The sequence below is a fragment of the Nuphar pumila genome, chromosome 5 (assembly GCF_984573655.1).
Source record: "Nuphar pumila chromosome 5, dmNupPumi1.hap1.1, whole genome shotgun sequence".
Lineage (NCBI taxonomy): Eukaryota > Viridiplantae > Streptophyta > Magnoliopsida > Nymphaeales > Nymphaeaceae > Nuphar > Nuphar pumila.
In genome coordinates, this window is record NC_143253.1 from 11,830,275 (window position 1) to 11,854,987 (window position 24,713).

At 36.5% G+C, this 24,713-nt stretch overlaps 1 protein-coding gene across 1 annotated transcript in view; it reads right to left on the reverse strand.

Annotated features, from left to right (window-relative positions):
* Positions 1 to 3,720: 3,720 nt before the first annotated feature.
* The window catches only part of LOC149836796 (ATP-dependent zinc metalloprotease FTSH 9, chloroplastic/mitochondrial-like), a 100,920-nt gene continuing 79,927 nt past the window's right edge, over positions 3,721 to 24,713 (reverse strand). The window contains exons 8-17 of the mRNA XM_090005586.1: positions 15,785 to 15,846; positions 10,132 to 10,189; positions 8,270 to 8,395; positions 5,852 to 5,932; positions 5,623 to 5,752; positions 5,274 to 5,422; positions 4,895 to 5,176; positions 4,511 to 4,600; positions 4,380 to 4,433; positions 3,721 to 4,186 (exon numbers count right to left, since the gene is read on the reverse strand). Of these exons, the coding sequence (XP_089861712.1) occupies positions 4,004 to 4,186; positions 4,380 to 4,433; positions 4,511 to 4,600; positions 4,895 to 5,176; positions 5,274 to 5,422; positions 5,623 to 5,752; positions 5,852 to 5,932; positions 8,270 to 8,395; positions 10,132 to 10,189; positions 15,785 to 15,846 (1,215 nt within the window). The 3' untranslated portion in view covers positions 3,721 to 4,003. The remainder of the gene's footprint in view (positions 4,187 to 4,379; positions 4,434 to 4,510; positions 4,601 to 4,894; positions 5,177 to 5,273; positions 5,423 to 5,622; positions 5,753 to 5,851; positions 5,933 to 8,269; positions 8,396 to 10,131; positions 10,190 to 15,784; positions 15,847 to 24,713) is intronic.

Consider the following 24,713-nt stretch of genomic DNA (forward strand, 5'->3'; position numbering starts at 1 on the left):
TCATCCCTAAAGTTATCTCTATCTTCATACCCCTCTTTGGGATTTCATTGATATAAGTTGTGTTGATCAAATTGGACTAAATAAAATGTGATCTACATCATTCATTCAGTGAAGATGGTTACTTAAATCGCCCAAACCCAACTTGTGTGCAGAGGGATAACTGTGATTTCAACAGATCCTCTGCTTGTAGTATGTCCCGCCAGCTGAGGCTCTGCTGGAAAAGTGGATTTACTTAAATTTCTTGTCAAGACAAAAATTAATCAATTAAGTTTTAAGTTAATTGATAATTAAAGCAAATGAATACATATTGATTCTGTAGGTGAAAGCAGCAGAGAGAAAAACAGTTTTTTCTTTATGACTTTTTATCATTTGAGATTTATCACGTGTTCATCGAATAGTTGGACCTTCTTGTTCAAAAAACAAATTTATGGTTATACAATTGTTTGCACAAATAAACAGTTACAAGTTTCAATACACAACTGTTCAAATAGCGATCAATTATGGTATACCACTTATACCCAAAATCTTCCCTTAATTTTCTCAATTATCAACTGTTTGTTCTTGTAAAAAATTTCCTAACCTTTTTTTGTAATAAAAGATGCATAATCATATCAAAGGACTGGTCCCTTTCTTGTTCATTTTTAACGTGTCCCTCTCTCCCACATTTTTGCCCAAAGTTGTTAAGACATAATTACTAGGAAGTGAAATGGATAGGGAAAAGCGATGCACGAAGCCAAAGAGGGGAATGAGTGTTAATAAGTAGCACGTGCGTGAAGCTGGATTCGTTTTGGAAGCGATTGTGGAAACGTAAAACGCTAAGGAAACAAGGAAAAACGAGGGGGAAGCCAGTGAGGAGTGAAAAAATAAATATTAACATGAAAAACACAAAATACAAAGGAGAAATGAAAGGAAAACGAGAAACGAAGAGGAAACGAGAGTGCAACGAAGGGAAAACGCGCTTCCCATTACATGAGAAGTGAGCTTCTTCAGAAGTGCGTTTCCGGTAACTCTGATTCAACCCAAATAATATACTGTTACTCTCTTTATACCTTTTAACCATTGAAAATATATTAAAATTAATGTTTTTTTTTCTCATTTTCTTTCTCTTACTAGATGGATGGGCCGACAATATGCTTAGTTAATCATTTCTACAGTTTCTTTGCTCGATTACAAGTGGTATTAAAAGGCATTTGCTTTAATGTTTTTTAATGCATGTATTTAAAAAACTAAGATATCTTATTTTAAACATGTACCTAAGGATGCACACCTAACTGAGCTGGCTCTGGCTCTGGCTTGGCTCGGTTAAAGCTCCACTCAGGCTCGTCCGCTTCATAAATGAGCCGAGTTTGAACCGGTGTATGAAGCTTGGACGAGCTATTCAGCCGAGCTTGAACCACCTGTCGAGCCCGATAAAGTTCGATAAGGCTCGGTTCATTGCAAACCACATATATATATATAATATCTTTGCAAAAAAACTTTATAACTAGATGTGCCTTTTTCTCTGAGAATTTTTAGTATGTATAGTTTCTTTTCAGTAATAATAAACAAAATACATGTTTTAGTTTAATGGCAGGTCCCTGGTTGACATTAAAGAGGTCTGTCAGTATTTGTTGTTCTTTTAGACAGCCTTTTTTTAATGACTAGGAACCCTCACCGAGAACCGGAATGCTTAATGGGCTTGCCCCCAGGTAGGGGTCACTGACACCCAAGCCCTTACGGAGCCCACCAATTAAAGGCACCTGCAGACCCGGTGAGAGTCGGATCTGGGATGAACGGGTCAGTACCGTCATCTTATTTTAGATGAAGTTATGAAGGTAAATTTGTTTTTCACAAATACCCATGCTTCTGCTTTCTCATATTTATTGTATATCATACTCATTTTTATTGGCAATTACAGGATCTGGTCGGAGAGGGGCCACCCTAGATCAGGATCCAATCCCACCTGGACCTGGTCCCGGTCCAGACTTGTCAACAAAGGACAGTGAACATCTCTACTTTTACCTTGTATTAAATCGTTGATTAAAGAACTGTTGCTTCTCAATTAAAACAACACACACAGATTTATTTGGAGACAGCGAATTTTTAAATAAATACCAATGCCTAAAGCTCGTACGAATCTGACTCGTATTCATAGGATGTGACTACACAGTCGTTTGCCACTGGCTAGAGTTTCCCATACCCAAAGCTAAGGTATTTTCCTAACAACTCCCTTTTAAAGGTGTGTCAAGGCACTTTGATTTAAGTTCTTTTTCTTCCGTTATGGAACTCCTTTCTTTTAAAGGTGTGTCAAGGTATTTTCCTACTACCATTTATGTATGTTCTCCAAGATCTTGAATTGTGCATCAAAAGTGCATGCAATAACAAGATTGGCATTATTCGACCATCTAGATCATCAATCCAGGCCTCATTTAGTATTAAAACAAACAAAGGACAACAAGATATCTCAAATCTAAGTACAGCAAGGAAGTAACTATATGGAAGCGATATGCTAACCATATAAAAGCAGAGAAACCCAACATATACCGAAAGAGCCAATCCAAGATTTGTCTACAATGCAAATTCAGTTCTTTTGCGTTTGCACGAATGGTGATGCCTGGTAAAAGGGAAAAGTGAAAAAGAATTATCTTCTTTCAAAAAAAAAAAAAAATTTATCATCACGGTCCTAGAAATCTAGGTCATCAAATAGTTAGGTTACAGTGGGCCCCACAATCTTTGAATAATCAAATTACCACCTCCGTAAATGGTAACTCTAAATCATTGAAAAACATAAATCTGTGGAACTCTTGAGAATTTGATTGAGCTCCTAACATCATCCCCCACATACATTCTTTTGAGAAAAGAAAAAAACAGTCACGTGACTTGCACATAGGATACTAAATGCACCATATAATCGATAATGAACGAGCAAGTTGGGAACCTAACAAAAAGCCAAAGCAAGTCTCTGTCACAAAGGCATGGAAAAACGGACACGACACGCCATTTTTTGTGCAAATTTTCATTGAGAATAATATATAACCTGACACGAGATTGAATTGGAGTATCCTTGTGGCAGAGACTAGTAGTGTGGCCTTGATACTTCATTCAAATTGAACAATTTGAGGCGACATTTTCTAATTCACATTTAAACCCATGGTAGGGATCCCAGTACCAGCTTTCATGTTTGACAATGATTTGCATCGTTTGTTTAAGGGATCCACCTTTCATTCAGGTGCAGAGCAGCTGGAAAGAGATTCGCCAAACCAGAAAAAGGAAATGAAATCTCATATATAGAGAAAATATAAGCAAAAAACAACTGGTCATGCAGAGGCATTAAGATCCACATGGTTTAAGGGCTTGACTTTGACTTATATGCATCTTAATCACCAAAAAACTTTTTGATGTAAACACCTAACATTTGATATCAGAGCAACCTTAACTTCTTGAATGCGACCTAGGAAAATGGCTACTTGAACAAAAATGAGAGATGCTAAAATAGAAAAGGTTACCTAGAGTTAAGGCCAGAGTGAAAACCACCTTAAAGTGAGCATAGTTGTTTCTTATGGGCCTGAGGGTTTAAGGGCTTGACTTTACACACTTTAATTACCCTAGGACTTTTTGGTATATTGGTTAAGCTCTAACAAAAGGGCGATGAAACAAGGGCAGTTTGGTGCTGAGTTATTGAAAAGTCCTTACTTTATAATCATGGAATGCAAGTTAGATAGACTCGAGGTGAAAAACATGTGAAAGCAGAAATTGTATATGAAAATTAAAAACTAGTTATCTCAAAATATTGCTAAAAACAAAAATGAGCTAACATGCTGGCAGCCACATTCCAGCTCCATGGATCGCTGGCAGCACTCTTGGTTTTGGTTTTCTACGTAAAATTTGTGCTCATCTAAAATTGTTTATCAATATGCATACAATTCCAAGAATAGAAAGTTCATAAAATAGTTTATATTGTACAATTACCAGCACAATTGCCATAAAATACTGTACAACTGTATAGCCAGAACCGCTGCACGTATTAATTGATGGCAAGCTCCTCTTGTCTTTCAGAAAGTTGTCCTTGGTAAGGATCAATGATATCTTTTACTTCTTGAGTTTGCCATCCCTCTCGGTAAGGATTGAGAATCTCTTTGATGTCTTGTGTCGTCAATGTCTCGTATTCAAGAAGGGCATTTGCCAATGCGTGAAGTGCACTTTCATGCTGTAACAAAAATGGTCTTAGCCTCCAAAACATGCAGAACAGGAACACAAAAGGCAGGTGATGAGGGGAACAGAGGTATTTCAGCATAATTTTGTAAATCAGTATAATCTTTCACAAAATAATTGTATCCTTAATCTTTTGAGAATGGCCAAGTAAAATGGCAGAGTTTTGGAAAATCAAAGTCATGACAAACCTTCTTCAACAGACTTTTAACACGACCATATGCTTCTTTTATGAGTTTCATCACCTGCAAGAATCATAAATGTAGAATGTCAAACGAATATTTTGAAGCTACAATTATATCAAGATTGAGGCAAATCAGACCTCTGCATCAATACGAGATTGCATCTCTGAACCTGGCCGATCTTTAACATAGACAAGGCCAATTGCATCACTCATACCACAATTTGATACCTAAAATTCAAAAGAGATGGCCAGATAGCAATCTGAGTGAATCAACTTCAATATGTTTTCTGTACAGTAATTTCGAGCACCACAGTATAATGCAATGAAAAGCAACATATATAAATCATCACTACAAGATATATTATATGATGGGCAAATTAAGGAGACATGAGATGAGACTATTCGAGATGGCAAATGCTACAAACGTGAGAAGAAAAGAATCTAAAATACCACTAAAAGCTAAACATCACTTATACATGGAAACAGAAAATAAGAACATCAAATCACAAGAACTGTAATCACCATATAGTGGGCAAGCTCAGTAGCGCTATGGAAATCACTACTAGCACCAGTTGTAACGTGTTCTGGACCAAAAATGAGTTCTTCTGCAACTCTACCGCCCATACAAACATCAAGACGGGCCAGTAACTGCTTCTTGCTGATGGATGTTTCATCATTTGATGGAAGCTGTGTGACCATCCCTAAAGCTTCACCTCTGGGCATGATCGTTGCCTTATGGATAGGATGTGCTCCTTCAGTGTTAAATGCAACGATAGCATGACCACTTTCATGATAAGCTGTGAGCTGAAAAAATCCTAAATATGTAAGTATTAACTGGAACATCACAAGGCTTTAAAAAAGATATTCTACCAAGCAAAAAGTCTCTGAGACGCATATGCACCTTTTTAGATTCTTCTGATATAAACATTGTTTGCCTTTCAGTACCCATGATTAATCTATCCCTTGCAAATTCCAATTGTGCATCACCTATTTTCTCAACACCTTCCACAGCAGCCTTAATGGCAGCAATATTGACAAGGTTTGCCAAATCTGCAGAAGGAATACAGTAAAAGATAAGTGATTCTTAATGCTCACACTTCTGGCATAGGTGCTCATAGAAATTGCTAAACCCAGTAACTCCAACCCATGGGAACATATCAACAGAAGATGGTGCTTATAACTGAAAATATAACTTCTCGGGATGAGTTTAGTATCAATAGATGGACTGAGCAAGAAAAAGGAGATATTACCTGCCCCATTGAATCCAGGTGTGCCACGGGCAATTGCTTTTACATCCACATGATCAGCTAAAGGCTTGTCTTGCAAGTAGAGCTCTAAAATCTCTTGCCTGCCCTTCACATCAGGATTAGGGACAACAATCTGGAAGAAGAAAATGTTGGACAAGCACATCATTCTCCCCAAGTATAAACGTGTATTTCTTGTTCATTTCATGAAAAGAAAGTAATCAAAAGAACTTACATGCCTGTCAAATCTACCAGGTCTTGTTAAGGCAGGATCAAGAGTATCCGGTAAATTTGTAGCTGCCATCAATATTATTCCCTACATAAGATGCTATCTTCAGAGTAAGAAATAAAATTTATCAAATATGAACTATGTTTTTGTAGTTAGTGTCATCATTTGACCATTTTAATGACGATGCAGGGATAACATCACCAAACAGACATCCAAAACTGATGCAGTGAAGGAACCGATAACTCTCGCTAATGGATGCCGGCATCGACACTCGTTGATGCAGCGTGAAGATTGGATTCAGTGATGCACTTGAGGTGTAGCAAGTAGGGGCACAACTTCCACGATTGTGCGATGTGCCAAAATGAGTAAAGAGATCACCGTAAACTAACGGTGCTGGACTGCTGATTTTATTCAATAGGCTTTGAAACAAGCAATGGGAAATAAAACCAAAGGCAACAAAGGAAGCAATGAAAAAAAAAACAAAGCTGTTGCAAACCAGAGAAATAAAGAAAAGAAAAGCTGTTGAATGAGACAAAAAGGAATAAATGCCAACAGAGAGAAATCTGTAGAAAGACAAAATAATGGAGAAAGGGGAAAACCGACTGGAAAAGAAAATGACTCAGCAAAACCCAAAAAGAACAAAAGGAAAAACCAAACTGACGGCTGCTGCAATTCTGAATTCTCTATCTCTTAAGACCCGGACCCGAGACAAACTCTGCCTGCTGCTGTTCTTGGCCTTCTGCATCATTCTCCCCGGGTTGGGAAGAAGTCGGCTCTGACCACTTGTTGGCACCCACGATAAGCATATGAATCAAACACATTGACGACTTGTTGGCACCCACGATATGCATATAAATCACCCACGATATTCCTCGACGACTCCAATTTAAAGTCTGTAAATTGGTTTTGAAATTGACCGCCTATACCATCTGTTATGGCACCCCATGGAAGCACAAGCTGAATTTCTGTCCCCCCAGCACGCGGTCTTAAGGGTTTGGCTAGAATACTAACAATACAAGCATACTTACCAAAAATCGGACCACCTTCTAAAAACTTCACTATATCTGCCCCAGATGCATAGTGGCTCTGCTCACCGTCCATAGAGGAATCCTCGTCCAAGATCTTGTTCCCAAAAGCAATCCCAAACAGAGTCAAAAGCTCATGGTAGCTGCTAACCCGAGCAATGTCTAGTGATCGCCCAACACAGCCAGATTTGTAAACCTTCACAAATGTTTGGTCAGGTGGGTCAAGTCCCGAATTTTGGAGAATTCCTAGTGAGTCACTTGAATCGTCTTGCAACTGTCGTTGTTGTTGTTCACTGAATGGTTGAAACAATTTCTGATGCAAAAGGCGACTCTCAGATTGGTTATCAAACATTGCTTGTGCCTCTTGTTGGAGCATCGTGCAGCCGACATCCCTGTGCAGGCCCGCTTCGATGAACTCTGGTGGCATAGTTGATAGTTGGAGGTTTGCTGGGCATGGGTCGACTGCCATCGCACTCGGGAGGCCAACCACATCGATGCCCAATCCATCACTCGCTTTCAACGTGGACGTTGAGTGCGCATCCACCTTGGATTCAAGCGCATCCATCCGTGCTTCGACCCCATCCATGCGCTTTGACAGACCGGCTACCTCATTTTCTAGGCATAACATATCTTCTTGCATCTCTATCAATTTGTTGAGTAGTCGCTTCATGATCTCCTCTCGCGCCTTTTCGCTCATAGAACCGTTTCTCACTTCTTGCGTCATGTCGTTGACGAAGGAGGAGGGGCTGTGCTCTGATACCATTTGATGCAGTGAAGGAACCGATAACTCTCGCTAATGGATGCCGGCGTCGACACTCGTTGATGCAGCGTGAAGATCGGATTCAGTGATGCACTTGAGGTGTAGCAAGTAGGGGCACAACTTCCACGATCGTGCGATGTGCCAAAATGAGTAAAGAGATCACCGTAAACTAACGGTGCTGGACTGCTGATTTTATTCAATAGGCTTTGAAACAAGCAATGGGAAATAAAACCAAAGGCAACAAAGGAAGCAATGAAAAAAAAAACAAAGCTGTTGCAAACCAGAGAAATAAAGAAAAGAAAAGCTGTTGAATGAGACAAAAAGAAATAAATGCCAACAGGGAAAAATCTGCAGAAAGACAAAATAATGGAGAAAGGGGAAAACCGACTGGAAAAGAAAATGACTCAGCAAAAACCAAAAAGAACAAAAGGAAAAACCAAACTGACGGCTGCTGCAATTCTGAATTCTCTATCTCCGCACGCAACCCTAAGAGGGTTTATTTAAAAGGGTTTGACTGGATCTGGGTCTCGAGTTAAGACCCGGACCCGAGACAAACTCTGCCTGCTGCTGTTCTTGGCCTGCTCTGAATCAAAAACTAATTAAAATGGAAGCTTTTCAGACTACTAGAGCAGAAAATACCTCATTCTGTTCAAATCCATCCATTTCAACAAGCAACTGATGCAATGTTTTGTTTGTATGGCCTTCCCACTGTTTCCGGGTGGAACCCACTGCATCTATTTCATCAATGAAGATGATGCAAGGTGCCTATAAAGATGATACAAAAAGTATAAATAAAGCGGACAAAGATTCTTATGATGATATAAAGCAGGAAAAAGGAAATAATTTCCCAAACTGGCACCAAAACTAACTTGGAGAATAGCCATAATATCTGAACACCTGAAGGGCAATGAGAAATCAAACAGTTAAAAATGTGCCCAGACATTTGACTCAAGCAAGATTTGATTCAATAAATGCTGCTAAAATCCACTACAAATAACTCAACACATAACTCACACTTATCTATCATGAGAAAACATTCAAATTATTAAAATGGAAACTATCAAACAAGTTCATCTTGTCTCATAGTTCTCAGACATGACATGTACACATAAAGGCAGTTCCATATATAATGGAAAGCCACTATTCCTGTGAAATATAAAGTTAACAGAATAACCATAGTGCCAGACTTAGCACTGTCCACTTTTCCAATGGCAGTAACATCTGCTGGTGAGAAACCAACATGAGCACACACACACACACACACACACACACACACACACACACACACCACTGTGAATGTTTAAAAACATCAGATTTTATTGTATAATATGACAAGATTTATCTTATTGTAATGAATATGAGAGACCAAGCATAGAGGAGGATGATGAGGAAGAACAATGATTAAAAGAAAGATAACCTATGTCACAAAGACTCGGCATATTGGTCGCCACACCTGTGTCACATCGACGCTGGTGCGGGTGCGGCGCCCGGTGTGGTCAATGTGACCCTTGCTGAGGTCAACCTACACCCATGGTTATTTTTGTCCAAAATAAACTCGGTCAACTTTGATCGAGTCCATTTTGGTCCATTAAAAAAGGGAGGGGCTCGAGAATGGGTAGGAGTACCTCAAGCACACCCCCTCCTCAAGGGTACCTCGAGCCTCCCACGTCCAAGTTATATATATATATATATATATATATATATATATATATATATATATATATATATATATATATATCATAAAATGACATATTACACAAGTATCAAAATGACATATCATAAAAACATCAGAAAAGTAAAATATCATTGCGCTCAAAATTCTGAGACGCATCCAACGACATATTACACGAGTATCAAATTTCGCCCAAAAATAACCCGAATTTCGCTCAAATTCACTTGAATTTAAAGGTCAAGAATAAAACTTTTTCTCGCGCTTTGATTGGCTCGTCTCGACCTTGTCGATGAGACATGGGCCAAGCCCAGACTCAAAAACATCGGTCTAAAATCGAGGCTCAAACGATTTTTCTCCCAAACTTAGCCAAATTTTCAAAAATCTCATAAAATGACTAAGTACGAAAATACGCGATATTAAAGCATTCTAACTCACTTTGTGAGTATATTATGAATAAAATGTTATTTATTTTATTCTTGCTTGTGTGCTTTAATGCATGGTATTGCCCTTGGTGGCTGTTTGTATTGCTTATGTTGGCACATTGTATTATCCCATGGTGGAGTTGGGCATGTGCACATTGTGTTTGTGTTATCGTAAGCCCTTTGTGGTTCTTGCTTTTGTTTTTTTGCATATTTCATGACAGGCAAGGATTAAGTGGGTGTATTTATCATGGCTTGATGTTGGGGGATTGATGTTGCACGTTACCCTGGTGTGTATTGTTTGAGAGAGTTATGGCAAGTATGTTAGGCTGAACTAGGCGATTGCTCAATGCTCATCATTCCACTTAGAACAATCCAAAAGCAGAAAAGAGTAATATCATTCAAATGACCTTTTTCTTAGCAACTTGAAATAAGGATCGTACACGCCGAGCACCAACTCCGACAAACCTGTCATAAAATAACAAAAATCAAAGATTAAAAAAATGGCAACTTAAAAATTAAGGCATAGTTGTAATGCAGAATATTCAAGAATAAGATTTACTAATTCCAAGTAATAGAGTTCACATTCTATAACATGAAGAACATTTGGGAGTACAACTGCAAACATCTCCAACAAATAAGTACAGTAATTATCCTTATTGACTATCTAGGGAAAAGGAGACACTTTGCAGTACAAATGAATTCTTTACATGCACAGTAGTATGTCATTTCAAATATACTGAAAAAGTAGCTGGATGACCCACCATTCCAATGCTGAAGAGCACACCTCTCCAACATAATTTACTGATCTATTAGTTATACAATAGTCGATGCTAACTAGAATTTAAGCTAAACAAGTTTGGCCAGGTACATAATCTTCAAAATTAAAAGGGAGAATTTTGCACCAGAACATGCTAACTCCAGCCTACAAAATTTTCTCATGCATCTCAATTTCATCTCAAACTATGGATAGTAGTTTTGCTTACTAATAGACTATGCATTGCCCCATGATAACGATAACCTAAATTGCAACACTTAGAACTTCTAGAGACAAATGAGCCATGATCATGCCATGAAAATAGGCAGAAATAAATCATAGTTCAACTGACTTTAATCTGGATAAGCCAGCCAGAATTTTTCCTAGATCAACATGAGCCCATAATCTAATAGGTTATGAGCTGATTGAACCTACAAATCAACTAAAACTTTATAACGCATGGAACAACAGGGCTGACTATAGAATAATTGATACTAACTGTAGGAAACAAAGTATAGAAGGATTCATTGAAATAAGAATTAAAGAATGATTCAAATAAAGATGTTGATGCAGTCAACCAAAACAGGATACTGAATTCAGCAATACTTAGCAGTTGTGTCAGCAATCGCAACAATGATTGGATGCAAAGATGCAGATAAAGAAACAAAGAAAGAAGAAGAGAAGAATAAGAAGAAAGAAAGAGAGAGGATCAGCAAAGGAAAATTTTAAAAAGAAAAAGACAGAAATGAAAGAGAAGAATAAGAAGAAAGAAAGAGAGTGGATCAGTTAAGGAAAATAGAAAAAAAAGGGAATGATGAAGAGGAGAAGAATGTTAAGTTGTATATATATATATACCAGTAGGGGTATTTTGATCTTTTTGCCTCTTTAATTAGTTGTGTTTACTAGGGACACTTTAGGGTTTTTAGCCTTTTTATTTTCTTGTTTTTGTCAAAGGCATTCAGTTTTTGTAATGCCCTTCTCAAAGAGTCTTGGGAGTGTCCCCAATGGCTATATTTCTAGCCATTGGGATCACTCCCAATGGCCCTTTTGGGTCCCTTTGTATATAAATAGGGGATAAACCCCTCTTGTAATTCAAGTTTGTCTCAACAATTATCCTAATAAGATCTATATTTTTTACTTTGTCGCTTGACCATTTGAGGGTTGTGATTCTGTGCTTGTATTTGACCCATAAGTGGTTCTTGTGTTTACACACTTTTGTGTGTTTGTAAAGCCCATAAGAGTCACCCTATTATTCTTTTTTGTATTTGATTACATTGTATCAAGGAGCATTCATTCAAGAGTACGTGAAGGAGGAATGAGTGATCATGAACTTAATTGTTTCGAAAAAATCATCATCAACACTCTCTTTTACCTTCTCTATCTATTTCTTCTCTCTACCTCTTCTCTTGGTGTGATGGCCGAAAAAGTAGTTACGATTGTTCCCATCAAATTTGATGGGAAAAACTATAATATGTGGGCTACCACAATTAAAAGGATTTTGATTGGCAAGGAAACCACTAGAACCTTGTTTATTTCTAAACATGTTCCAAAACATTTTTGGGTTGAAGTTGCACCTACTTCATTATACGGTTATACCTTATAAACAGACTTCCTTCAACCAAACTTCAAAATATTTTTCTTTATGAGAAACTTTATAAAACTACCTCTGACTATTTCAGACTAAGGACCTTTGCATGTAAATGCTTTGTTCTTATAAATAAAAATGACAAACCTTCACCAAGAGTCATTCCTTGTGTTTTTTCTTGGTTAAGGGGAAAGCCAAAAAGGATTTAGATGTTATGATTTTAAATATGATAAACTCTATATATCAAGGAATGTTACCTTTATAGAGCAAGAAAGTTTCTTTGATTTAAATGTGCCTATCAAAGAAAATGATGATTACTCTTTTCTAGAATTATTTTCTAAATGTAATGATGAAATGTTAGACAACAATGATGTTGTTAATGATGAACTTCAAAACAATATCCAGTATGGTGAATCTCATGACATTGATGGTGGACCTTTAGTTATCCAGTATAGAAGAAGAACTGGTGATAGACATCTCAATGCCCTAGAACAATACTCTACTATAGAAAAATCAAGAACCAAACACTCTTAGAAAATAAAAAAGAACACATAGGCCTCCAGATAGATTTTTATCCTACGAAAATTTTACGCATCAATATAGAGCTTGTCTAACCAAGATATTTTCTTTGAACCCTCCTTGTACAACCAAGCCAAAAATTATCCTGAATGGATAAGCGCTATGAATGATGAAATACGAGTCTTAAAAAAGTCAAAAACCTAGGATATAAAAAATATTCCTCATGGAAAGAAGACAATAGTTTTTAGATGGGTGTTTAAAATTAAAACCAAGAGTGATGGAACTATAGAGAGTCATAAGGCTAGATTAGTAGCCATAGGTTATTCTCAAAAGTATGGAATAGATTATGATTAAACCTTTGCTCCAGTGGCTAGGATGACTTTTGTTAAAACTCTTATAGTTATAGTTGTCATTAGATGTTGGCTTATTTATCCAATGGATGTCAAGAATGTCGTTCTCAATGGTGAATTGAAGGAAAAGGTTTATATGGATCCCCGTTAATAAAATTACTAATATGCTCTTATTCTATTATAAAATGACATTTAAAATTATATATATATATATATATATATATATTTCTAACCTAAGTTCCTACTTCCTAACTCTAAAAATGAGTCCCCCTTCTCTCCTCTCTCCTTCCTCTCCTTCATCTAATGGCTCTAAAGAATAACCATTTAAATCTTGTACCGAGGGAAAACGGGGATCTGTCTGAACCCGTCCCATTTGGGGCAGGGATGGAGGACATGAAATGGGGAATGGACTAGGGATGGAGGTGAAAATCAAAACCCACCATGGGGATGGACTGGGGATAGAGGGCAAAATTTTGAGAGGGAGCCGGGGGTGGAGAGCTTGTCCCCCGCACCCACCCCGGTTCACTGCCATCCCTATTTGTGTGAAGCTAATGATGAAAAACCTATGCATAGCTTCTTCTTCATGTCATTACTCAGCTAGTTTATGAAGGAAGCTAATTAGCTGGTTCAATATTAAGCAAACAACCAAATCATTGAGATCAAAGAATAGATGGGGTTTTTTGTCAATCATAATGTAAAATTCTGACCCCAATTGTTTTGGGATGAAGGCGTAGTTGTTGTTGTTGTTGTATAATGTAAAATTGTTAAATAACTGCTGGCAGATTGTGTTTCATGTTGCTATTTGGAAATTTTAGACAGTGATAAACAAAATGATTTACCATGAGGAGGCTAAGTACTTGTAGGAGATTAGCTAAAGAGGTACTCATGCTCATAAGAAGAATATAAAGAAGACTAGATGAAGAAATGAGGATAAAAAGGACAATAAGTTTCTAGTTGCAAGGATCAATTATATCATGTGGCGTAGCATTGAGGAATAACTGGAAACAACTATCATTTTACCTGTGGACTTATGATAAACACTGTAAAATAACCTACTTTTAAAGAGATTCCTATGTCGGATATTCAATGAAGGTGTTCTGCAGGGTTATCGAAAACATTATATGACTTGGGGAAGCGCACTTCCCATTATTGAGAAGCTCGCTTCCTACTCGCTTCCCAATATCAGGAAGTAAGTTTTCGTTTTTTGGAGGTCTTGGAGCCTCTAACATTTTTTTTTTGCCCAATATTGGGGAAACTCAATTCCTATTCGCTTCCCACTCAAATCCTAGGTCACTTCCCTCTTCACTTCCCTTCTCGCTTCCGAGACGATTCCCGGTTCGCTTCTAACCCGTCCAACGCTTCCTAAAATTTTAGAAGCACCTCACTTTCCGCTTTCGCTTCCCGCTCACACTTCCTAAACTAGCAACTCTGATGTTCTGTCAACCAATAATGTTAATTTTGTATTGGAGCTGGAGGGCCCACAACTTTAGAGGCAACCAGCCAGTAGTCAGCACTAACAATATGTGATGGGACACCAAGCATGAGCTTCTCTTGAAAGACAAGACAAAAGGCTGCAAGTACTTCAACACTTGTGCCATTGACTTGTCGAATAATCTACTTATCATCGACATTTTAACCTACATTCTTGTATCACATTTTGAGAACATCTATGTCGACACTTCACTTAGCATGTGTATCCCGTGTCAACATGACACGACACTCAGATACTTCATGAACACTTCATGGATACAAATCATACAATCAAACCAGTTTCACACACAGTTAACATAGTGTTGTTAACTTTATCTATTTCCCTTTATGATCATATTTACTTATTTTTTGTTTGCTTGAGTTCTTTTTCTTGTAAAATTTTTCATCAATTATTTTATATTTCAATTTAGTTTTATTATTCAATTTTCCTAATTATAGTAATTTAGATTTGTTGTTTTATACACGCACACACACATACATACATACAACACTCAATTGTACCAAGCGTCTCCGTATTGTGTCCTAATTTCTGAGAATTAAAGAATTGTACCAAATGTCTCCGTATTGTGTCCTCTTCCTGCATCCGTATCCATGTGACATAGGAGAACATAGAACACTCAATTTGGTGGATAAATCTTCAGGCTGGTTCTAATTGATTATGGAAGCATTTTAGTTAATTAACGAATTAGGACACTCATTCCATGTCAAAAATAATTTGCATTTCAAAACTGGGCTTCTAGGTCACCTTTGCTTCATCTCCAATTCTGTCACACGGATACTTAGCATGTGTATCTTATGTCGACACAGCAGGACACTGGACACGATATGGACACATCGTGATACTTCATGGACAAGGTCAAACTCGTGTCAAACACAATTAACACCGCATCCTTAATTTCTTTTCTTATCTTGATTATTTATTTTATATTATTTGTGTACATCTCACATTTCAACTTAGATTTGTTCTTTAATGTTTTTAATCATAACGATTTAGAATTGTTGTTCAAGAATTTCCACTTAAGATGATATTCATGTTTTATTGCTTTAGCATAAGTGTCCTAACAAGTGTTTCACATTTGTCCTGTACTTGTATCTGTGTCTGCGTGACATAGCTCCCATTCTTCCTACCAATGTCTAAGAACACCTACCAAAAATCACCACATGCATGCACGCACACACAAACACACTTACACATACAAGATCAACTTACAGAACATTTGGGTGCATACAGTAAAAGTGCATGAAAAACCCACAGGAGAATCCATTTATCAGTTGCCACAAGGAAATAACTGAATGCTTTCATCACAAGCATTATATTACATGTTTTACATGTCCAAGTGTAGCTTCCAAAAGGATCTTACATTTCCTCAAACTCAGAACCTGCACGGTAGAAAAAGGGGACTCCAGCTTCTCCAGCAATTGCCTGAAGGAACCAATCTCAACGATATAAAAAGTAATAATAATAGAAAATGGTCTTTTTTAGACGTGTGCAAAAAAAGCATGAAAGAATTATATTGAATGAAAGGAATTATTTTAACTTAAAAACTTCAAAAATGCATCCACAAGCAGTGGTTTAATTAGGTTATACATAAGAAGCATAAATAGAGGTTGTAATTGCTAAATTTCTACAGGTCTCATGATTATTTTGATAGAGACAAGGTGAACTCTAATTTCTAGACTTTCACAGGAGATTTTGTTTGGCAGCAAAGTGCCCTTCACGTTGGGGATCACGAGATATATTTTGTCACTGGCTCATAAAAGAGCTCTGTTTCCAACAAGTTTGCCCATCTGTAATGGGGATCACATTGGCGAGATATAGGCCAACCAAGAGTATGGGTCAATTAGATGAATAGCCCAGTTGTCAAGATGCAAAATATTAGACATCCTCTTTCTTACTACAATTCACACCAGATGGATGTAAAAAATGAGTTTTGCATGGTCACTTAAACAGGGAAGTGAACATGGAAAGGCTGGCGTGGTAATGCAGATTCATCAAAGAAAATGTATAAATTGAAGAAATATATGGACTAATCAAGGCTCTAGTAGCGTGGGTCTTAAAAGTTTTCAAATGAGATAAGGTGATGACTTTAGCAGAAATCATTAATTATTCGTTACTTATCAGCAATGAGAAGCATTGAATTACGAGACTATTGATTTATGTTGAAGACATTGTTACTAAGTCATACAAATGAAGTAAAAAAATGCCTTCAAAGCTAAATCCTAATGAAAGTTTTCGCTCAATTAAAGTATTTCTTAGACTTCAAAGTCAATAGAAGACCTGTACCAGGTACAATGTTTTTCTCCAAACCATAGTCACAAATATCAGTGTCGGCTATATCTCGGCGAGGTATAATATCAGGGTATTATAGGTTTTTCAATAAATCTCGGGATTTAAAAAATAAATGAAAATTTTGAAAAAATTAAGAAAAAATAAGAAAAATATCATGGTCTCTCTCCTTCCTTCTTTCTTCTCATCTTTCCTTCCCTTCTTTCTTTCTTTCCCTTCCACTTTTTCCTTTCCTTCCCTTCCACTTTCTTTCCTTCCTTTTCTTCCTTCCCTCCTTTTTTCTTCCCATGTCACAAGGCAGCCACCGAGACCCCCCTTCTATCGAGAGTCAAGACCCAAAGTACCCTTTACATTAAAAGCTAAAACCCTAAGGGGTCTTTTAAAAAACTGATACCAAAAGTACCCTTTTAAAAAACTACTAACAACATATATATCCTCCTTTTCTAAAATCCAGAAATACCCTTACAATAACACTTTTGAAAAAGCTCCCCAAATGTCCCTATCGTGAACTTGGAGTTCTCAATATATTCACGATATTATCGCAATATATATATATATATATATATATATATATAATTGCCGATATTTTCAAAATGTTGTGATATTTTACCTTTAATATCGTTTTTCCATTTTACAGCGTTAATATCACGGTATTTTCAAAATATCGGCGATGTCTGTGACTATGATCCAAACAAAAATATCACATAAATTTATTGGAAAAAAGGGGAATGAAGGATTGCAAGGCAATAATACATCTGCACGCATGAATCAAAGGTTAAAAGCTGAAGAAGATCCATGTAAAGATCCAAAAATATACAAAACAATTTTGGTGCATTACAATATTTCACATTCACTCGGTCAGATATAGCATATGTTGTAAACCAAGTATCAAAATTCATGCATGAACAACAGCTTCACATTTAGAGGCAATGAAACACATACTAGGATACAACAAAGGAACAATCAGTCATCGAGTAAGGTACATAAAAGGAATAAAAAAGTCCTTTAATTGTAGTGGGATTCTCTGATGCAGATTTGAGCAAGAGATCCAGATATGAAAAGGTTTATATTTAAATTTAGTGTGTTTATAGAAAAGAATATAGTAGTAGGAAACAATGTACAATGTCAAAGTCAAGCACAAAAGTTGAATAACAGGCCATGGCATTGCTTACTGCAAAAATCATGTGGGCATATCATATACTTAGTTCATTAGAGTAGAATATACATTTGTGACAACTCAAATGTTGTCAAAATCGCACTCGTTCTAATACACCATGGGATGATAAAACACATTCAAATTGACCAATGTATTTATAAGGGAGAAGTAGAAGACAAAGAACTATAAGATCGATTTGTTAGTATAGAAAGAAGAACTGACAAAGCCCATTTTCAGTTTCTAAAAGGCAAGTTTTCCAATATCAAAAGGCATACAGATCTTGAGGGAAGTTCTTTGGGAATTTATTGCAGGGGAAGATTCATTATTTCACCCTTATGCATCAGTTCAGTTGCAACATTGAAGTATTTGTTTGTTTATTGTGACTTAATTTGCAAATTTAATTATATGTACTGTTTATAATATAAGTTTGTTACTAGGAGTATTTGGTTGCTCTCAAGAAAGCCCTATTCTATGTAATAGTGCTGAGGTGATGCCTCATCTCATTAAGGACACAAGGGGCTACGGTTGGTTGTAATATAGCGTATATTCACACTTAGTTAAATTTGAGATTTTCGAAAATTTAGCTAAGTATAAAAGAAAAATCGGCAATACCTTGATATTGGCTGTCATCTTTTGAGTCGAGGCTTGGCCCCGGTCTCATCGAGAAGGTCGAGATGAGCCAATCGAAACGTGAGAAAGAGTTTTTTTTTCAACCTTTAAATTCAAGTGAAATTCAGAAGCGAAATTTGAGTTATATATCGTTGGATGCGTCTCGAAATTCTGAGCGTAATGGTATTTTACTTTTTTGAATGCGAGCTACGATTGGCCCGAAAATCACATTTTTTCAAAAAAGAAGCAGTTTGTCGGTTTGGATCTAGATTTGGATTGGATTCGAATTTGGATCGGACTGGATCCGATAGATTTGATCTAAATTAATATGGATCTGAACTCTATCCAAGACCCATATTAATCTGGATTTGGTCCATTCCAAAATTCATTTGGATTTTTGGAGATGGATTTGGATCTTAGATCTTGGATCCGGATCCGGATCCATGCCCAAGAAATTTCCAACTTTAAGTTCATTAAATAACTTTAAATTGAAGTTAATTAATATTAAGAAGCCTCCCAAGTTAATTTGGAAATTTTTTGAAGCTTCTGAAAATTTATTTTTTATTTAATAATAATTAATTAATTAATTAATTAATTAATTAATTAATTTCGAAATTTTAATTTGACAATTGTTTAGGACTCTAAGTAGAAGTGTTCTAGTTCAATAATATAATTTTTGTAAGCTTCTAGGTATTTATTTATTAATAATTAATTGATTAATTTTAATTAATTTCGAGATTTATTTTTTTAGAGTACTTAGGACTCTTAGTAGAGCCCTTAAATACACCTAGAAGCATCTAAGAAGGTTTAAGAGACATGGAGTTTCAAATGAAATAAAACTTTGAAACAGTCAACTTGGAGAGTTTCAAAATTTTCGGAACTCTAAGAGAGAAGAGAGTTTCAACTGGGGCGCTCTTCTCCAGCCCATCTAGAGCTTTATAAATAGATCAAAAAAAAAGAGAGAGAGAAAATGAGAGGAAGAGAAAGAAGAAGGGAGTTTCTTCTCCGATCATCCGTCGTTTCTTTCATCAAATCCATATTTTTTTTTCGATCTTTACGTAAGGTACGGGTGTTCTCTTTTGATTTAGATGAGAAAAAGAGTCTAAATAAGTTTTAAGCAATATTTTTGAAGAAAACCATGGGTTTTATTTTAGTTTCACCGTTTCGATCCATGGGAATCGATGTATGTACTGTTAGAATACATATTTTTTATTACGTTAGTTTACATGCATATTTATGTATATATCTACGTATATACATATGTGAAACGTATGTATTTACATATATATTTGGACTGATCTATCCCATATGTTTAACGAACAGATCTGGAAAAATCTTGCCATCGTGATGATGGGCAGATCTGGCCAGATCTGAACCCTTGTCCGTTCTATCCGTCCTGGACAGATCTGTCCGCTGGACAAGTGGACAATTCCGAGCAGGTTGACAAGGGACTGTGGTGCTTGAAATTTTGAATACGTACATGCAAAGAAATATATATATATATATATATATATATATATATATATATATATATATATATATATATATATATATATATATATATATATATATATATATATATATATATATATATATATATATATATATATATATATATATCTGTTTGAAAAAAAATTAGTTTTGGTGCTTTTTGTCTGGGACAGGACGGATAGCTATCCAGTCCCAGCCTGAATAGTCGGCTGGGATAGGACAGTCTGCTGTCCAGTCCCAGCAGATTGTCCAGGCTGGGATTGGGCTCCTGTCCAATATATATATATATATATATATATATATATATATATATATATATATATATATATATATATATATATATATATATATGGCTAGGTGTTTGGGACCGGATAGAATTCTGTCTTGTCCCAGCCGATGCTTGCTGTCCAGTCCCTGTTACAAAAAAAAAAGTATGGCAGTGGGTCAGATCTGCCGGGTTTCCTAATGTGATAGCTTTTACTTGCATTTTGTTTCTCATATTACTCCTATAACATGTATTTTCGTCCATTTACTAGAAGGGGGCTTCAAGTGCTTCTCTTACCATGTTCCTTTCATTTTTCCTTGCTAATCTGTTAAGTGAATAAGCTTATTCTTGATCACATTCAGTAAATAGTCTGTGAAAAATAATACTCAGATATCTTCTTCATAAGATATGATCAGGTACTGTAGATGTTCCAACAACTTTTCTGGTGATATAGATCCAAAAACCTTTTCCTATGGATATTGAGGGTACCGGCCAATAAATGTTACCCATTAATGTTTAATCGATCATGTTCATGTAATATTTAGATGTTAGAACTTAGAACTGATTTTGAGGTTAGTGGATAGTATCAGGGATGCTATTCTAAATTGTGCAATGAAGTACCATGAAGAATTTGAATTAGCTCATGGTAGTAAAAGGGTTTTTCTTAAATTTGTATGATGGAGGGCTGCAGTACAATCAGTGGCATCCATGAAAGAAATGCTTGTACATGCTAAAATTTTCGGTTTGTCTGGTAAGAACAGCTAGCGCTTGTCACCTTGTGTAGGGATGTTAAGGGATTGAAACCAAATGGTACACCTGCATAACTGGTAGAAGTCTGCCAACCCCTGCTTACCTGTCACAAACCCTATACAATGGGGTCCAGCCGACTGCCTCGGCTGGGCTGGTTGAACTATAATGAAAGAGGGCTCAGCTGTCAGTTGGGCAGATTCCGGAACTGGTAATGCCCAGCCGACTGGCAGCTGGGCAGCACCAATAGAGATTCAAACAATATATATATATATATATATATATATATATATATATATATATATATATATATATATATATATATATATGCTTAACCAAGAAATGAAACATTTGGGGTTTTTGCTGAATTAGAAAATTTGGAATTTTCTCACAAGTGTTGCATGTAAATTCATGACTCACTGTTATGTATTTCAAAATGTTGTTAAGGATCGTGCATCAGACTATGTGGATTTATTATTCAGATTCGTACATATTGGATGTGTTGATAAAAAATCAGTTTAGTGCACTAAATTTTCAGATTTTGCCTATTACGAATGCTTAGGTTATACGCATGCTAAAATTTGGTTTTACATACTTATGATTGATTGACTATGCATGGTCAATAATTCTAATGCAATGTTACTTACATATGCATCTTGTGGCATGTTCAAATCTTGAACTTTTATGTGTTCTGCATATGTATATTCACATGGTTGTTCGCATTAGAGCATGAAATGACTCATAAAAAGAAACATGTAGTTGCAGGATCATGTGAACACATGCATATGAAAATTTTTGGTAGCCCGGTCCCCTAACTCCGATGACCAGGGACACCGATGTTAAAATGTACCTATTATATATATATATATATATATATATATATATAAATTCTGTTTATTACATCAATACCCGATAGGGGTATTTTTGTAATTTCACAGTTGTTTTAGAAAACAACTACTTTTCTTTTTTTGAACAAATGTAATTTTTATTTTTTTCATTTCTTTTTTTATTATTTTTGAGGACCTAAAGGGGCTCCAACATAGAAGTCGTTGGAGCCCCCAACGGTCACAAATGTGACCGTTGGGGGCTCCCAACGACTCTATGGGAGCCCCCTTTTGGCTCTCATTTTGAGGCCCTTTGGCCCTCCTTTTTCCTCCTCCTTCTCTTGTATAAATAGGGGTGATCCCCTTGTGTATTCTCATCTTGGAGAGCTCCTCTCTCTTTTCAATAAGAGGCTTTGTATATTGTTGCCTTCTTAAAGGCTTGTGCTTGTATTGTCCCTTCGTGGACTTGTGATATTTTCTCTTTTATTCATTGTTGTATGTGCTTGCATGCACTCTTTATATTTCCGCAATATCTCATTACATGGTATCAGAGCCACTCGATTCTTGAAGGAAAGGTGTGGTTCGTGTATCTCTTATTTTGGTGGACATCTTCTCACTTCTTGGCAACATCATGGAGACAAAGATTGATCTTTCTTTCAAACTCAATGGAAAGAACTATATGATGTGGGCATCGGCAATGGAGAATAATCTCAAAGGGAAGAAGCTTTGGGGTTATGTCATGGGGACCGTTCCGGAACCTAAGCTTATGCTCACAAAAATGGAAGAAGATCAAGAAAAAGCTCTTGAGGGAGATGCTCGTCTCAAGGCCATTGAAAGTCATCAAAAGGAAGTAGAAGATTGGGAAAGCAATCACGCAAAAATCCTTGCGTGGTTTATGAACAATGTGGAGCTTAAGGTATGTGCTAATATAGCTAAATTTCGTAGAGCCAATGAGGCTTGGTCCTTTATGAGGGGTATGTATACCCAAAAGGATCTTGCAAGAGCATACTTCTTGCAAGAAAAAATTAGAACCACCAAGCAAGGTGATTCTAGCATTCAAGACTACTATAGTGCCCTTAACCCACTATGGGATGAATTGGCTCTTTTAGAGCCAAAGTGGGTTTCTATGGAAGATGTTGATTTAAGACAAAAACAAATGGAACAAGAGCGATTGTTTCAATTTCTTTTTGGGCTTCGCCCCGAATTTGAGCAAGTGAGATCCTCACTTCTCCATAGATCTATTTTTCCTCCTATTGAGGATGCTATTGCCGAAATCACTCAAGAGGAGACAAGGCTTGGCATGAGTAAGCATGTTGATGAAGTCCTTGCCGTATCCAAACCGGGTAACAATGTTAGAACCTATAAGCCTCCTCATTTTGGGAAACAAGGGAACTTCAATGGAGGAAGAAAAATGATTGTTTGCCATTATTGCAATGAGCCGGGTCACATTAGACCCGTTTGTCCAAAGCTTATGGGAGCCTTCAAGCCTAAAGTAGCCTCTCTTGAAGAAACCACCTCCAAAGAAGATGAAGGCAAAAACAATGACATTAAAGAAACTCTTGGACAAATATCTATGGCTCTCCAACAAATGCTTAAAGTTTCTTCCTCCACATCGGGTGCGGCCATTGCTTCAACATCATCACCCGGTACGTGTTCTTGGATCCTTGATTCCGGAGCTTCTTTTCATATGACCCCTCATGAGAATGCACTTAGTGATGTTTGCATCAATTCAAAGGACTCTTGTGTCTCAACGGCCGATGGAACCTTTTTGAAAATTTCAAGTATTGGCTCTTTTAAAGATTCTCAAATTTTTTGTGTTCCAAAAATAAGAGTTGTTCCCAAATTAAATTTAAACCTTTTTTCGGTTTCTCAAATTGCCGACCATGGATGTGAAATATCTTTCTCATCTAATGGTTGCTTTGTGCAGGATCTCCGGTCCGGGAAGCGGATTGGGCAAGGCCATAGAAAGGGAGACCTCTATTATATGAACCATCTTGATCTCCCTACAAACTTTTTTTGTTCTTATGTCCAAGAAAAAAATATGGAAACTTGGCATAAAAGACTTGGTCATCCAAGTTATTCCAAAATGTATCTCTTTCCTTTTGGAAACAAATTTTGTAAGGAAAAAGAAATTAATTGCAAAGATTGCATTTTTGGAAAAATGAAGTCTATTCATTTTCCAACTAGATCTTTTTTCTCATCAAGGCCTTTTGAATTGGTGCATTCGGATGTTTGGGGTCCTTCTCCGGTTATGTCTAAAGGGGGTTATTCATATTATGTTACGTTTATTGATGACTTTACTCGGTATGTTTGGATTTATTTCCATAGTCATAAGTCGGAAGTATTTACTTTCTTTAAAGATTTTCATAAAAAGGTTCAAAATCAATTTCAAAGTAACATATCTATTTTAAGATCCGATTCCGGTGGTGAATACTTATCTCACGAATTCCAAAACTATTTAAACCAAAATGGCATTTGTCATCAAAAGTCATGTCCTAGGACTCTTCAACAAAATGGCCTAGCGGAAAGGAAACATAGGCACATTATAGAAACCGCTAGAACATTGCTTGTGTCTAGAAATATTCCAAAAAAATTTTGGGCGGAAGCCGTTCTTACCTCAACCTATCTAATCAATAGAATGCCCTCTTCTAAGTTAAAAAATGCTTCTCCCTATGAGAAACTCTTTAAGTTTTCACCCGATTTTAATCGACTTCGTATTTTTGGTTGCAAATGTTTTGTCCTACTACATAAAAGGGATAAGTTATCTCCCAAAGCAATTGAATGTGTATTTTTTGGATATGGTGAAAATAAAAAAGGGTATAGATGTTATGATTTTAAGAATGATAAACTATATGTTTCAAAAGATGTAACATTTCTCGAAGAAGAAAACGGTTTTGATAAAATAGAAGAG